Source organism: Nilaparvata lugens, chromosome 13 (genome assembly GCF_014356525.2).
Source record: "Nilaparvata lugens isolate BPH chromosome 13, ASM1435652v1, whole genome shotgun sequence".
In the NCBI taxonomy this organism is placed as follows: Eukaryota; Metazoa; Arthropoda; class Insecta; order Hemiptera; family Delphacidae; genus Nilaparvata; species Nilaparvata lugens.
In genome coordinates, this window is record NC_052516.1 from 21,048,365 (window position 1) to 21,066,970 (window position 18,606).

The window sequence follows — 18,606 nt, forward strand, 5'->3', positions numbered from 1 at the left end:
AATATTTCTGATAATTACAAACTTCCACAGGACTATTAAGCGAAATAAGATGCCTAACAAATTTTTCAGTATGTTAGGTACCTACTCGAGGCCCCCATCAAAGCATGTGGTCAATAAATTCATACAAATATTGCTAATATTGATGGCTTTATATAATCAAGCATTATTTTTCCTGAGTATCGATGATATTTTAGAATTGAGAAAAATGTCAATAGTTGACAGTTGAATAAGACATGTGAATAATGTCAATATAATGTTATTGTTTATTACCAAGAGGAGCAGTGAGTAATAAAAACTAACGACACAAGTGAAGAATTTGAAAGCTTGCAATCAAAATTTCTTTATAAAAGGAAAACGACCAGTCAAATTTGTCAGTTCATTAATATTCTATAATATTCGAGAAGTGATTTATTACCCCTAATGTTCTATTGATAGTAATTTTCTCAACAGATTAATAGGCTTATCGTTTTCAATGCTATGATGCCATTGAACTTAATGATAGATGGATGATTCATGGCTGGTTTCCCTGAGTGTTCTGTTCAACTAAATGAATTGATTAGATAATCTTTATTGAGTTGCATCTGCACAAAAACAAGCAGTTTTTTATCTCGTTTGTGACATGTATTTCATGAATTGGAAGAACGAAGAATTTATTCATTCATAATTTTTGAGTCGCTCGATACATACATAATTGAAATAGAATGAACTGAATTCAAAGGTATTGAGAAAATTACCTTGCAAAATAATTGAAAGATTATCCTTTATCTATTACGAATGTGTGGAAAATAATTCAAATTTAGATTAGTCATAAACCTAATAGATTATCCTTTATCTATTACGAATGTGTCGAAAATTATTCAAATTTAGATTAGTCATAAACCCAATAGATTATCCTCTATCTATTACCAATGTGTGTAAAATAATTTAAATTTAGTTTAGTCATAAACCTATATAGAAGGCTGAATCAATGGGGTCATACATTTACATACAATATTCTTATCAATTCAAGCAAAAATAGAATAGCTTATTAGTCTCTAACTACAGTATAATACTGATGGGGAAAATGATTAATATTAATTTGGAAATGATTTCCCATTATTATTTTAGTTGGGAAATTCTCCAATGAAGAATATATTGAGAAATATTCAATAAAAAGCCAGTAGTCGTACAAGTGTTGATGACAATTTTAGTTTGCACAAGTATTTTGTATTTTTCATTTAATGAAATAGAGAAACCACAAAATAATACAGTAGTTGTTGGGAGGGTCAGACTGCATTGCTTTCTTCTCATAGTAATTATTATCCTTTCTATTTCTATAATTTTTACCAACCATATTCTTCATAATTTTATTCTTCTTCTTTTAATTTACTTCTTATTTTTTCTTCTCCCTCTCTTCTTCTTCTTCTTCTTCTTCTTCTTCCTCCCAGTTGACCAGCATTTGTGACCCAGCATGCTGACATGACTCCAGTCCAGTTCACTTTGATGACCCCCTCCCCTCCCAGCGTACAGTGGTTGACACACCGACAAGTTGTCAATGAGGACACACATACAGACATACACACATACACTTACAGAGAAATCTGTCTCAACGTCATTACTCCATCAACCTGATCCAGGTTCCGAGCCAGGACTCATTCTGATTCACTACAGCCGCATAAGAATAAGATAGTTGATATAGTTACTTAGAATAATATTTTTTTTGTTAAACTTGAATTTAAAAGCAAATTGCAAACTTTATTTTCAAATAGAATATTAAGAGTTATTTTCAATATGATCAATATTGAAGAAATAATTTCAAGACAGTATTCTACATCCACTTCCATATTAAAAACAATTGATAGCTCATGGATGGCTCACTATAGTGAGGATGGTTACTATACATTACCATAGTAAAGCTGCGTTTACACCAAAGTTATTAACAAAATGTTTATTTTTCCGTCCTTATAGATTCTATTAGATTGACCGGAACTTGACAAACACATATGTTCATCATATGTATGATAAGTCATAGAGAAACAATAGCGTAAGTAGATATCCCATGGTATAGGGAATTTATGTCGCAACTTTTACTGTTATCTCAAGCCGATTACTGTCAATTTTTACTGTTCTGTTGGGGTGAAAGTGTATGAACGGCACAATTTGAGAGACTACCAGCGTCATACAGCTGCATAGGAGACAACTACGTGAACTATCGGCTTGGGATAACAGTAAAACTTGCGACATAAACGCCCTATACTATGGGATATCTACTTACGCTATTGTTTCTCTATGGTTATGTTTAATCTAATAGAATCTATAAGGATTAAGTTATTAACATTTTGTTAATAACTTTGGTGTAAACGCAGCTTAACTGTCACAACTTTGTATTATTTGTGTTTTTGGAGAAATAAATTGAATTAAATTCCATATGCACAATCTCGGTTTAAAAGGAGATAGATCAGCTGTTCGTTTAAACCCGGAATGTAACACATTATGATAAATGCGACCCTACACTCATGAAAACGTAGATTAGCGTTTAACGTGGATGGTACATAATTATGGCCCTTAGCTAATGGTTTTCATCTCATTCTTTCTTCTTCTTTCATCACTGAATTCAATGTCTAATAGGGAGGATGAACGTTTATGATCTGCTAATATTCTTCGTACCATAAGTATTTTTTGTAGGCAAAAACCAAAACTTAATAAAATTCATTATTCACAGATTCTATTCCCACCCACAACTCAGTGTATAATAGAGCTTCTGCAATAGGGCAATAGTGAAATTCACGCTAGCAGCACCTGATGCATATTGGTTGCTATCCTTTTCTGTCATTTGACAAAGGCGATACTCCAGCCTTTTCCAACTCTGCACGGTTGCCAAATTGTTTGCAGGCTATGTATAAGTATAATAGATACCAGAATATTTAATCTTAGTTATGAAAATAATGTATTATTAAATCATGAATATAATTATGACTTTTCTTGGTGAATAATATATTTGAGATGTAATTGATCATTATTAAGAAGAGTCAACAATTAACATTACAGTATATCGGTATGACTTATATCACAGGTATATACTACTATAGAAGACGATAAAAAGAAGAATATTGACAATAATATTTGATACCAGAAAAATTGACCGAGCGAAGTGAGGTCTAAGATTCAAGTCGACGGTTTGGCATTTCTCTTAATGTTAAAATGTTTGAATGTTCATATGTTTTTATTCTGCGCATTTACGGCGAAACGCGGTAATAGATTTTCATGAAGTTTGACAGGTATGTTCCTTTTTAAATTGCGCGTCGACGAATATACAAGGTTTTTTGGAAATTTTGCATTTCAAGGATAATATAAAAGGAAAAAGGAGCCTCCTTCATACGCCAATGTTACCGTAAAAATCAGACTATAGAATTATTCATCATAAATCAGCTGACAAGTGATTACACAGATGTTTAATATATTATACCAGACACTGTGCAGAAGCCAGTCTATTGCTGTATTTCCATAAGGTCTATAGTTTCAATCAGGTACTTTTGGATGAGAGTACTGCGTGAGATCTACTGTTCACAGAACTACTAGTATCTTCTATTCACAGATTCTATTCCCACCACAACTCAGTGTATAATAGAGCACTCCTGCAATAGGGCAATAGTGAAATTCACGCTAGCAGCACCTGATGCATATTGGTTGCTATCCTTTTCTGTCATTTGACAAAGGCGAAAACTCCAGCCTTTTCCAACTCTGCATGGTTGCCAAATTGTTTGCAGGCTATGTAGAAGTATAATATATACCAGACAATTTGAATCTTAATTATGAAAATTTATTATTAAATCATGAATATATGACTTTTCTTGGTGAATATAATATATTTGAGATATAATTGATCATTATTAAGAAGTCAACAATTAATATTACAGTATATCGGTATGACTTTAATCACAGGTATACTACTATAGAAGACGATAAAAAGAAGAATATTGACAATAATATTTGATACCAGAATAATAAATTTTGTTAATAAAGGAGCCGACCTCAATAGGCGTCAAATCTGCAAAACCAGTGGAAATCAATCTGAAAATATGTATACTATAGGAGGTGCAAAAAAAAAAAATTGGCAACCATGCTGTCTTATAATTTGCACTGACTTCATAAAGTTATCTCACTAAAGTTTGGTGTTCAATGTTCAGTACAAACATGTCACGGTCTACTCTACTGTTGTTTCCTCCTCTTTTTCTCCTCCTCCTCCTCCTCCTCCTCCTCATTTATTCTTCTTTTTCTCCTCCCCCTCCCCACCGCTTCTTTTCTTTTTACATCGTCCTTCTCCTCCTCTTCTTCTTCGCCACCTCTTCTTCTTCTTCTTCTTCTTCTTCGCCTCCTTCTCACCCCTTATTTTCTTGTTCTCCTCCTCCACCCCTTCTTTTCTTTTTCTCCTCCTCCTTCAACACCTCATCCTCCTTCTCCTCTTCTTCTTCGTTCAGTGCAAACATGTCACGGTCTACTCTACTGTTGTCTCCTCCTCTTCTCCTCAGCTCTTCTCTTCTCCCTTATTTTCATTTTCTTCTCCTCTTCCATCATCTCATCCTCCTTCTCCTCTTCTTCTTCGTTCAGTGCAAACATGTCACGGTCTACTCTACTGTTGTCTCCTCAGCTCTTCTCTTCTCCCTCTCCTAATCTCTTCTCCTCCTCACCACCTCTTCCTCCTTCTCCTCCTCCCTTCACCTCGGCTGTCAACCGAGATACTCCAAGTGAGAAGGGCATAACGGACGAGGGTCAACACATGAATCTGAGAAGACACGCGACACTATTCACTGCCTCACTGCTTCACTGCTTCACTGCTTCACTTCTCCACTGCTTCACTTCTCCACTGCATGCATGCCACACAAAGACATTCTTCAACCACATCCCCATCCAGCTAACCGAATACTGTCATGCCTCTTATCCGTCAACAACATCTAACGGCACTGTTTTCGAAATTTTAGCAAAGAAGATTTAGATTCAGATTTGATTAATCTATTAATACAGATTACAATATTTGAAGGATTGTACCTACCCGAATTTTTACTACGTATGAACTGAATTAAACATCATTGAATGATATGAAAATGAATTATTGCACAATGAAATAAAAACACACATATATTGTCAAATTCTACAGTTTTATTTGAGAAATAAACTGTAGAATTTGATTCACGATATATGTGCGTTTTTATTTCATTATAGAACGGTTCTACAACATCGACAGTGACTCAGTTGAATTATTGCAATTTGAATAAAGAATAATATTGTGCTGAATCTACATGAATCGGCCAGTTCCAACATAATATAACAGTTTATTTTTGGAGAAGGACATCAAGGATTCAAGAATATAATTTCACTTTACTGGGAAGGGCGGCAGACTGATACCTCAAGACTGATTACAGTACTGGAACTCTATTAATTGAAGACAGTAGTCACAATATTATTGACCGAAGCGAAGCTGAGGTCTTAGTTTCGACTCGATCGGCTTTTGTCTGTTTGTTTGTACCGCAGTTACAATCGCAGTTATTGTCCGATTTGGATGAAATTTGGTATGCAAGTTCTTTGAAACAAGGCGCAGAAACGTATGTGTAACGATTTTTGGTAAGACCTCCGGTTTTTTTGTAATATTTAAAAAACCGTAAACTAACCTCAAAAATTACTTTTTCGTTACTTTGAAGATACAGCAATTCATGTTTCTACTTTTTCGCATTAATATTTAACATCATAAACATTTCTTTAATCTCCAACTTCTTTTATTCATAACTATCAGTTATTATTTTAGTTATTTTTTAACTGAATTTTCAGTTTATCAGGTACAATAATTACTGTATTGTATGCATTTTTTGTGAATTTTTGTGTCACTCTACAGTGTCAAGTCTTTTGTTTTCCTTTAGGTATGAGATCGGAAACCGATTTGTGAGCATTAACATTCTAGGCATAACAAGCCATAACATTGAAACCACTTTTCATGAAAAACATCATTAGCAACCTCCTGTCATTGTCACCAACAAACCCATATTATTTAGAATCATTTTCCATCTCACCATCGTCTGTGAGACGATTCATCATCTAAATTGCCTACTGCATATTCCATTTTTCCGTCAGTTGACCGATTCCTTATAATTATTAGAAAAGTTGTAATATATGTTAATATTGTAAATATGGAGACGAAATAAAAGTACCTCCTTGATAAGTCCAGTGTCCCTGCAAACAGTGTCTCTAGCACTTTCAATGGAGAAAAATAATAGATGACATGGCTAAATCTTCACAATATACTATACTTACTGTACTGGCCTTTCTCATTAGATTGAAAGTTGTATTCATGAGCGAGGTCTACTGTTCGCAGAACTACTAGTATTAATCTGGGTGTTTACAGAGATATTATAATTAAATTGTACCAACCAACTCTTGTGATAAGCTTCTTCCCCTTCAACAACTCCTACAACAACAACAGTTCAAAAACTATAGTGAGATACACTTTAAACTGTCAACATTCCTTATAGATCACATGAACGCTTCCCATTCAACTAATCCTGACAGTTTGAAGTGAATCTGACTAGAACAGCATTGTTTGTCCAGTTAACTAGAAGAAAACAACCTGTTTCAAAAACCGGGTACTGGCAATATAAGTGCAGTGCAGTGCAGTGCAACGGTCATTGCAAATAGCTATTGCATTCTTCAACATTACAGATAGAGCTATAGTGAGATTCACTTAAAACTGTCAGCATTTCTTATAACCAACACCAATGCTTCCTATCCAAACGATGCTTACAGTTTGAAATCAATATCACAGCAAGAAATTACAGAAAGTTCAAACAGAAAGAAGATTCGCTACATTCATTCAATTTAAAAACTATTAAAATTATTGAATAATGAATATTTAATAAAATCATTGTTTCTCTCTTTACTCGATGGATAAAATCCTTCATTTGTATTATAGCTCCTCTATTTGAAATGATATGCCATTCATTAATTATGAATGATTAATTACAATTCATTTTTGCTATTAATTCCATTTTAATTTCCTCTATTAAATCCATTTATGACACAATGCAGTGAGATTCAAAGAGCTGATTTAATACCAAATTTGGAAAACAATACAGAGGTTATCCACTTAATAATAATTTGTAATATAGAATAAAATTTATGACAGTTATTATCAAGCAATAAAATTATTATCACTGTTTGTTTCCATAAGTTTTATGAGGGTGGGTCAAACAATTTGTAAAATGCACACATTTCCATAAATACAATCTCTCATAAAACATAAGAATCACTGTAATAACTTACATTCAGGCCTATGATTGATTACAGAATTGATTGTAAAAATAAGATCATAAATTGACCACGAGAATAAGATCATAAATTGACCACGAGAATAAGATCATAAAATTGAACAGCCACTGAAAAATTTCAAAAATTCTCAAAATCATTACTTTTTTGTTAAACATTTTGTAATGCTTTTAGATCTATTAGATTTATTCAATTTCTCTTTATAAGGCTAATACTATTATTGAAATAAAATGTAAATAGCATCCAGTGTTTTATAATGCATAGATAGAATAAAGCCTATTCGATTTTCATTTGGTAATGAATAAATTCAGACGAAATGGGAATCGAACCCATGTTCAGAGTAGCCATAGCATACTAGAATTGTAACGCTTCAGACAACTAGACTACAAGGCCTCGCTTAGTGAGTTGAAATTCAGAATGAAATTGGAACTGAAATTGATGAAAAATCCTCAATAAAAATAATTATTCATCTATTTGTGGAGACTGAGGGACGTATTCATGAACGATTCTTAGGAACGTTCTTACTTCTTAGCCCAGTCAAAATTTTGTTTGCCTAGCAACCAGTAAGGTTCAAGGTAGATTGGTAGAGAGAGCGACCAATAAAGAAAACTTCGCCAAATAAAGAATGGTTTAATAAAATTTAAAAATAGTACCATTTCAATCAGGATGATAGATTCTAGGCAGTGGTTGGGAGGCAACCAAACTCTACTTGACTGACAACGTTCAACGGATTGTTAACTCAAGATTAACTGAGATAACTTAAGATTAACTAAGATAACTTGAGATTAACTAAGGTAATATAAGATTAACTTAACATTAATAACTTGAGGATTGATAAATCTTAAGATTAGATAAGACCATGCCAATTCAATCAACTGAGAATAAATCATGTATATACAACGATATTTGAAAAACAATTTCACTCCGTTCCAGAAGAAATAATAAAACGAAAAATTTTCATGAGATCATCCATCATTCGTTCAATGAAAACCCAGAACGCTTCCCTAGTGAGATTGACTTCAAACTGTCAGCATTGGTTTAATGGGAAGCATTGGTGTTATACATGGGGACTGCTGACAGTTGAAATAGATTTTCGATACTAGATTTTCGAGCATGACCTACTTGTGCTTAGAAATAATATCAAGATGCAACCAGACAAAATAAATAAATGTCAACACTGTTCAACCACTTGTTAAAGAAGGAAGGAGTTATTACTTACTGCATTGGAGGAGGAGAAGGAGGAGGAGGAAGAGGAGGGAAGGAAGAGAGCCCTCAAGGCTTACAGTACCCAACGACTGATTCCCCCAACGACTAAATTTATGGATGGGGAAAACTAGAATTTATGACCCAAGTACTCTGCTTACAAGTAGGCTGCTCCTCCCAATTCTCTCTCCCTCACACACATAACCTCTCTCTTTGCCTGCCATCACCCCCAAATTACCCCCGGAAACAGGGGAACAGGCTTTACAGCATCTGAAACATTTTGTCCCCCAAGACGACACCGAAAGAGCGATGTTCCCCTATAAAATACTCATACTAACGACAAATACGTTCTACGATCACTGGTGGGCTTCTGTAAGCGCTTTCTCAAGTGCGTCACCCATAATATCAATACGAAAAGTGCTTTCCAAGGCTTTTCAGTGTATACAAGATATGTTTCAACGTAGTTTGGGTAAAGAAAATAATGTAAAAGCCTTTAGGATTGAAAAAAAACTTGAAACCTGAATTACAAGTAATAGTAAAAAATATGAGAAGCGATCCATGGATTCATTTCTCTCAAAAGCTAGAACTATTTTTGAGGTCTCTGGCAGTGTGACATTATCAATGAATCAAACTGACAAACCAACTAATCAACAAACAGGAGCTGTTTCTAGGACATTTAGGAATCTCATGAACCATTAAATCTATTGGTTTAATTCTCCACTATTATTTTCAAGTATTTTTATAATTTACTAATATTTTTTTTACAGATAATGATTTTTAGTAGTCACTGTGCTCGTACTAATGCACTGTTTTCTATTATTTATTTTTCAACTTCGATGGCTTAGTGCACAAATGTGGTGATATTTTTGTGAAATTATGTTTATGGTGATATATTTTGTGGTATATTTATTTGGTGATTTTTTGAACTTATGGGTTTATGTGCTTAATGAACTCACAAAACAAGTTTTATAATATTTAATATATTTATATAATATAATATTTCAACTTTGAAGTGCTCTCCTGAAATATTATCTTTTTAGCCATCAACTTATTATTTTGTAGGTATTTTTTCTTTTTTAATTATGCTATAATTGTAGTTTTAATCTTACTTATTTTCTATTTTAGGTTACAATTATGTTTCTTTTGAACTTCAGTATTTTTTCTCTTCTTAATACAAGCTCACAATAGAACATTAGTCTTGTGGGCAAGACTTCAATGTTAATTTTGAAGTGTAATTGAAGAATTTTGAAGTGACACACATAACCTCTATCTACATTTGGACTGTTGTATAAATTAGAATTGGAACCGTTGTGGGGGTAAGTTAGCCTGTGGTACTTTTCTGTAAGTTAATTTTGGTTGTAATTACCTGTATCTGGAACATGGTAACCGAGTCGTCTAGCATCTGCACCCTGATGGCCAGCATCTTGCCGCCCCCACCGCCACCGCCCCCGGCCTTCTTGAGCTGCAGCTGGGAGGCGGCGTTGGAGTGGGTCAAGCCACTGGTGGAGCCCACCCTGCTGCCCCCCTCCATCACGCCCAGCGGCGTCGAGTGCGAGTGCGGCAGTTTGCCCAGTGACATACTCTTCTCTCCGTCCAACATGCCACACTCTGCTACCACACTACGTCACCTACACACAACAAACATACAGAATTGAAATTAATTTCGGTTGAAAAATTATTCCCAAGGTCCAAAGTCAGGACTTTGAATAAAAAATTGGTTCAAGGTCACAAGTCAAGATCAAATTCCTAGATGAAATGTTTAAAACAGATTGTAAAAAAAGTTCAAGGTCAAAGTCAGGATTGAAAAAAAAAAATGGTTCAAGGTCAAAATCCCAAGTCCAAGGACTCAAAAACACTTGTAAAAGCTTAAAAAAAGAATTAGTTTTTCTAAACGAATAATGTAGAGAACTTTTTTCAGTAGTAAAATTCAGAATTTTGTAAAAATCAATTATTTTTTTCAATTTTTTTATATTATAATCATGTTGTGTATTGATATGTATTGTTATTGAATGAATAAATTGAATTGAACAAGGTTACAAGACAAGTCCAAGATAACAAGTCAAGGTTACGATTCAAGAACATAATCTTTTTGCTATTCAATATGCTCCCAACACACAATTTCACCTATATTTTACTGTATCAGTAAAATCAATAAAAAAGTCCTAGAGACTTATGAAATTCTGGAAAGAAACAGCTCAATGTTAACATTATTTATTCTCCCCCAATCGTTATAATTATTATAGTTGGTGATAAATATTATTTATTGAAATGAATAATGAATAAAGAATAATGAATTTCAAGTCAAGGTTAATGTTGAAGGTCAAATGTTAGGAGTTGCATGCCCTGTATCAGTTGAAGGTTGAGGATTTGGTCAAATTGTTTTCAATTGGTGAATTGTTTTCAATTCTTGAATAAATTATTCTGAATTTTATAAGTTCGACACATTGTAGCCTTCTGATTCTAAACTGATCATTCCAATAAGACTCATAAATGGAATAGATATACATAAAGATCAATGATTCATCTTTTGTTTTTCCATTTTTATGACTGAGAATATTCTATATGAGTCGATATTTCAATCAGGAATGCCATTCAAAAATTCAGGCCTACATCCACGCAGCGTTGGCAAATTGCATAGGTGTACCATGAATCGATTTATATTTTGGCAGTTCACAGTGGCTTTTGTATTACGTGGCGGAAAGAGTGATGAAATGCAAAATTGTGATTAAAACAAACAAAACCGAACAGAAGGCCAAAATCCGTGACGAAAGCACAACGGATTGTCCCATTGTTTTCAATTGCAGCAGACATACTTATCACAGAAATGCTGACAGCCCAAAATTGATTCTATAAACAATTTTATTCCCGTGCACCGTGGAATAGTAACCTTGATGGACTGCGAAAAAATTGGAATGACATTAAATTTTTCGAGTTTTCTAGATCCTTGGGAAATGATAGCAGGCTACAAGACAAATTATTATCAACTTGATAACATAAAGTGATTATCGATTCACGAATATTGATATCTGAGAACCAAGGAGGAAGAAGCAATAAAGAGCAACGAGGAAACCAGAAAATAAAAAATAAATAAGTAATGTACACTCGTGCTAGGGAGTATGAAATATATTCTCCAACTACGTATATATTCTGAAAATAGTGCAAGGTATATTCAAATGAACCTAAAATAGGTATGTATTCTAGGTACCTTGGTATATTCTTTACTCTCTGTCAGTGCTTATTGAATAGCATAATATAGGCTATGATGAAACACAGGTGATTCATTTATTCTATTATTTATTTTTACTTGGAAAATACTTGCAATGGATGTAGAGAGAATTGAGTATCAGTAAAACATTGTTACGGTGTCTAATCTATACTATAATAAATGAAAGAACTGGCTTATACATGTACGGGATAGGGAAATTATGTTTGACGCATCATCACGTCTGAACTACAAACTGGACTTATTAACTTGAGATTTTGCATATAGATTCTTAATTAACCGAGGATGTTCATAGGCCTATTTCAAACTCTTCAAGACTCCACTCGATCAAGTTTTCAGTTTGTCAAGTTTTAAAATAGACCCTTGCGGAGCATGGGTTACCTGTTAGTATAAAATATATACGGTCTCTAATATGAAATATATAAGGTTTCTTACACTGTCACACATCAACACTTAGTAAAAGTGATATATTAAGTAACCAGAAGAATCAATTGAAATGACAACTAAATATTTTTACAAGTGGGATATTCAATAGGACTACGAGGCTACGTCATTACTATTATTAATCAAATCTCACTAGTGTATACACACATAAAGAAGCTCCTTTAAATAGAAATTTTAATCATTACACGGCACAAATATTTTTCATTTGTACAAGGGAAAGATATCTTCAACGCCCACTCGAATCAATTCAAAGCAAGCGAGTGTTTTCTAAAAATAAATCATGTTTATTAACAGCAGATAATGACAAGTGTCCAATACAGTAGGTCTACTCACATTTGAAAACATTTTGATGTTTGATGTACTGCAATATGTGGTATGATTTCGGATATGGTTATCAATTCCAGTAAAATTCCAGTAGAATTCATTCTTACTTGAATGCTAATTATTTACTAAATATTTATATAAATATAATTAAGAAACAATTTTAATTTGAATTTTGAGTTATTGTTATTCATGTTAAATAATACTAATTTAAGATTTGTTACTAGCTGCTTCTCTGTTTGAATTTCATTATTATATTACTGTATTTAAAAAAAGCAATAAGTTAGTATTTAGTCTTAGTGCTAGAGTGAATCTTTGAAAAATTATGAATTTGAAAAGTTTCAACTTACCCAATTACTTCGATCATTGTTGTATAGTTCGGATCGGTAGCGTTACGAAGTCTGTCCTTCTCACTGAGGCTTGTGCACTACCTGAAAAATACACAAATATCAAAATAAATATACAAGAAAATTGAAATGAATATATCGTACACGATTGAAACGTCATAATATGAGGTTATATATTATATGAACACAATGAATTATAGTTTAAAAGTTGGTACTTGAAACCCAATCCAAATTTGAAGTTTCCTTAATTGCAATGCAAAATAAATAAATTGTAACTATTTCAATGCGATACACAGCAAATTTTATTGATGGTCATCTATTCATCCTTTTTCAAATACAGAGCTACCACAAAAAAATGGAATGAAGATTATTCTTTTGATACAAACTACGAGAAATGTCGATCCAGTAGCTCCAGTAGCTTTCAAACCGTTTTGAAATTATATAACATTTCAGATGTAATGTAATTTCAATGTGGTATTCAGGATTATTATTAGAAAAAAATTCAGCAATTAGAGTACAATACGGAATGCAATCTCTGTATATATCAGAGGAACAACAAATTACCTCCAACTATATTTTATAGCTTTCGTCAATTTCATAACAATTATTGTGCTGTTCCACCTACGTTGCGTTCTTCATCATTACATTTAACTACCGTTAAATTTGTAAATGACGTTATCTAATGGAAGTAACGCAAAGAGAACACTAATAGACGAATCAGAGCACGATGCGATAATGTCATTTTACGACGGTTAAATTTAATACACATAAGTGCAAAAAGGAAAATAAGTGGATGTTGTTTTCAATGAAGAAACACTTCATAATAATTCTGTCTTCTACAGAGCAAATAAGTTAAAAAAAACAATTGACAATTATTTAACAAAAGTTAATATAAACTTGATACAACTAAAATAGTATTTTTCATAACTGAAACTTTAAATTAAATATATTCATCCCTAATGAAAGCACAAATTGAAATTGTCAACCACTTATAACTAGTAGTTCTGTGAACAAAGGACCTCACGCAGTATTCTCATCCACAAGTACCTGATTGAAACTATAGACCTTATGGAAATACAGCAATGGACTGGCTTCTCCACACATCGGTGTAATCACTTGTCAGCTGATTTATGATGAATAATTCTCCTTTTTCCTTTTATATTATCCTTGAAATGCAAAATTTCCAAAACCTTGTATATACGTCGACGCGCAATTAAAAAAGGAACATACCTGTCAAATTTCATGAAAATCTATTATCGCGTTTCGCCGTAAATGTGCGACTTATAAACAAATAAACATTAAGAGATATGCCAAATCGTCGACTTGAATCTTAGACCTCACTTCGCTCGGTCAATAAAAAGTGGTTGACAATTTCAATTTGTGTTTTCATTATGGAAAAGTACCACATCACACACAACACAACTGTATATTCATCCCCTTAAAAAACCGGATGTGAATATCGATAAAAAACAAACTAAAATACACAGTAACTGTATAGAAAATTCTTACAACCCTATTAAGGCGGATTCCCAAATGTCCGGTACGGTGAAAATATTATTCCCATAAGTTCTAATGGGACAATCCATACCCGCTCGGCCGGGTTGAGTGTGAATAGTCCCATTATAACTCATGGGAATTATATTTTCACTGACTCTGATACTGATAAGTGGGAATCGGCCTTTAACACAACTTTTTCCAATGATTCACTGATTGTCAGAAGTACAGCCTATTTCCAAAATAACATAGAACACATTGTGAATAAACGAACCCCAAGTGTACAAATGCTTCCTGGATAATGCACATTGTTTTCTGATAATCATATCATACTGCAGACTGGTCTGATGCCAAAAACAGGATTTTATTCAAGCATTGGAATCGTGCAAAAACAGCAGGAGATACGAGACTCCCCTGTTCTAGATTTTCCCTATTCCGAGGGGAAAAGTTTTCAGTTGTTCAGAGTGCTGAACGAGAGAGTTCGAAAAACAAAACCAACAAAATAGACCGGTCTCGGTTTTCAATAGAGCTTCTATTGCTCGAGCTCTATTATGCACCGTTCTGGGTGTGAATAAAATCTGTGAATGATGGTGCGAAGTTTTATTTTGATTGTGAGGGTATTCTATAACTATTCATTCTTCATTATAATAACTACGGTACTCAATACTGATAAATACTTAGAAATTTAACTGGTCCTATTGCTGGAGTTCTATTAATACACCGTTCTGGGTGTGAGTAAAATCGGTGAAAAATTATGAGAATTTTTATTTTGATTCTAATGGATAACTATTCATTCTTTATACTAGAAACTACCATATTCAATAATGACAAATACATACTTTATAATTCAACTATAGTGAGATTTAGGAGGCAGTGGAAATGATTGGACGGCAGAGTTGCCAATTTCCTGTTACCACCACCTTCTATGGTGGATAGCTGTGTTTCAAATTATTCCGATTAATCTTGTATAATTAGACTAATTTATTGGACTGATTTTCATATAACATACAGTTCAATAATTATTTTCTTAGTCTATATTATGCAAATTCATCTATAATTTTGCTGTATTGTAAGCTATTGTATATAAGTGTATAAACTAGTATATATTGTAATCTACATAAATAAAGTACTCAATCAATCACACCCTCTCTCTCACCCGGTCGTGTGTTGATGGGATGGATATTATTTTATATCCTTCTTAGAGGATCCACAGTTATTTGTTGAAACACCGCCGATTTATGAAGTTACATTACAATTTTATATTATCGTTATTCTAATAATTGCATTTCATCTTTATTCTCATTAATTTTATATACTTTGTAAAATTTGTTAAATAATTAGCATTACAGTCATTTAATGTAAATTAGTGTATAAGCCAGTAAATATTGTAACATACATGGATAAAGAACTCTAATCTAATCTCTCTCTCTCTCTTCTGTACAATGACATCATAAGTGGGTCTATCTCCCTCTATCATTTATCATATCCCTTATCACATATCCTTAACATATCTATCCTCATCATATTGTCTCCCTCTCTCTTCTATAAAATGACACCATTCAGTAATATCCCTCACAAACGTATCTCCCTTTACTCTCACAAAAATTGGTCCTCCTCGAAAGTACAATGACGTCACAAGTCTGATTGCTCCCTCTCTCTCCCCAGGACTCTTTTCCTCCTTGTCACACGCACCCACAAGAGCCACGTGTTATATATAGTGGGATTCATTTAAATCTGTCAGCATTAGTCTAATAGGGCAGCATTGATGCTATTCGTGGGGGATGCTGATCGTTTGAAGTGAGGCCGAAAATAAACACGTCGTCTGTTGTGAGTTGGATTACAGCGATTATTGTTCTTATATTGTTCCTGTCGGCCGCCATATTGGCCCGTTATAACAATACCTCCTCACTATGGCAACTGGTGTGGAGTTGTGATTCACTCTCATATTCGTCTCATTTATAATGGAGCACAGACTCTGCCTTGGGGCCTCGGGGTAGTAGTCCTCAACTCCAAGCAAACAAACGTCTAATATCGTCTGCTTCTCCTACTCCTCCTTATCATCAACCTCTACTCCTGCTTTTTCTTCTCCATCTAGCGCCGTTTTCCTCCTCTTTCCCTAATCCTTACATTTTTCTCTTCTTTTCATCATCCTCCTCCCCTAACTCCTCATTCTCTACTACCGCTCTCTTTTCTTCTTCTCTTTTTTTGCTCCACCTATTCGTCTTTGTTCTCCTCCTCATCCTTTCCTACTCCTAATTATCACTCTCTTCTTCGTCACTCCTTCTCCATCTCCTCGTCTACTCCAGCTTTTTCTCCTCCTGATTTTTTCTGTCCTCCTGAATTTTTCCCCAACGTAGTCGTCATCCTCCTCCTTTCCCACTCACTACATTCTCCTCCTTTTCTTCATCATTCTTCTCAATATCCTACTTTTCTTCCTCCTTCTTCTTCTTTTCCTAGTCCTCCTCCTTCCCCTTCCACTCCCCCTAGCCTTTCCTACTCATCATCATAATAATCTTCTCATCTTCTTCATCAATCAACTCTTCGTCTTCCTCCTCCATCTCCTCTTTATCCTCCTCCTCACCTTCTTATTCTTGTTCTCCTCGTCCTTCATCTCTCCACCTCATTCGTTATTTTCAACTTCCATCCATTTCTCCAATATTCATGCTTATCTCAATTCCATCCTCATTTCCCCGAGATTTATGTCAATTTGCTATTCAAGTTAGATTTTTTTCTTACTCATCAACTGAATAATACAAAAAAAAAAATAATATTAAACCGTAGGTCATGTATGTCAAAAAGGGTACTTGAAAGTTCAATCACACAGAATTACTAATCTTTTTATAATATTTTCATAATACTTTATGATTTATTTATTTTATCTTTTTATTGTACTGTTATGACATTTCCTTGTTAGCGAGCCTTTCTATGTTTGTATCAAAATATAATTATTATCCTATACTATTGAACGAGCAACTTCTTTCTGTTTATATATTTGGATGTTTAGATATGTTTGTATTTCACCGGATCTCGAAAACGGCTCTAACGATTCTCACGAAATTCAGAACATAGTAGGTTTATAATATAAAGATTCGATTGTACTAGGTCTCATCCCTGGAAAAACTCGCTGAAGGTCATTGAAAGGATCATTATTATTCATCCTTGGAAAAACAGCTGATAATAATTATTTCGTCGTCTGTTGGTGATGAAAGTGAGTGAGCGAGTTCATGTGGGACTGTGTCAAAATTATGACTCAGCTGTTGAACTTTTGTAAATCATTCAATCAGGTACTTAGTGCCGGTTGCAATAAAGCCGGGTTATTTCCAATCCTGATTAATTCCAGTAGATACATTTTTTTGAAATGGTCTTCTCTGATTTGGTTCACGTGAAGTTAATCACGATTAAAGTTTAACCGGCTTTTGTGCAACTGGGCCTTTGTGAGGGAAATTTTTGCATTCCTCTGGGAATTATTCTCAATTTACTGTTATTTGATAGAACATTTTTGTATGAATGTTATTATAATTTCTTCTTTCGTAATAAAGTTTTTATGCTTTTGTACTCCAGAGCGAAGCTAGGTCCCCGATATTTTTATTATAATCGGGAGAGAACAACAGACTCAACAAAACTGATATTTAACCATATTAAAAAAAAAGTTTAAACAAGTCCAAACAAAGTTTGCCTTCATCTTTGATAATATTGATGTATAATATTACTTCACAATATTCATCCTGACTTATTGTTTTGTTCCCACTGACACATTTAAAAACCAAACACAGAATTTTATTTTCACTCCTTATTGCCTCTATCGCATATTATCATCTTCTCCAATCATGTTGTACCTCTTCACTCCCATCTCACTCAAACCTTCCCCTTACACACTTAAATCCATCACCTTCTCATTCATATTTTCCCTCTCTCTCTCTCACACACTTCTACTACGTACTACTACTTTGTTCTCACTATTCACCCTAGTACGTTTCTCCCCTCGCCTCCAATAATTCCCCCATCATTCTCCCCCCCGGGGAAATCCCTTACCCTTTTCAAAACCTTTCAAAAATCCCCCAAAGTCCTCCTGTCCGGGTCCCTATTACGTGGCATCGTTCCAAAAACGTGTGACGTCCCTACTATGAGTTGGAAAGGGTTCATTGAATACTATAGTAGCCCTTAGTGCTCCCCCTTACATGCATATCCTCCAATATTCTCTAGACACGGATTTTCTTTTAGTGAAACTCAAGCTGTTAAATCTTTGTTGTTTTCCAATGATTTCTCTCCGCTCTATACCTTATT

The 18,606-nt window shown here is 33.9% G+C and overlaps 1 protein-coding gene across 1 annotated transcript in view; it reads right to left on the reverse strand.

Annotated features, from left to right (window-relative positions):
- The window catches only part of LOC111057027 (FERM, ARHGEF and pleckstrin domain-containing protein 1), a 55,559-nt gene that overhangs the window by 10,679 nt on the left and 26,274 nt on the right, over window positions 1-18,606 (reverse strand). Inside the window, exons 2-3 of the mRNA XM_039440066.1 lie at window positions 12,832-12,912; window positions 9,860-10,121 (exon numbers count right to left, since the gene is read on the reverse strand). Coding sequence (XP_039296000.1) covers window positions 9,860-10,093 — 234 coding nt within the window. The 5' untranslated portion in view covers window positions 10,094-10,121; window positions 12,832-12,912. The remainder of the gene's footprint in view (window positions 1-9,859; window positions 10,122-12,831; window positions 12,913-18,606) is intronic.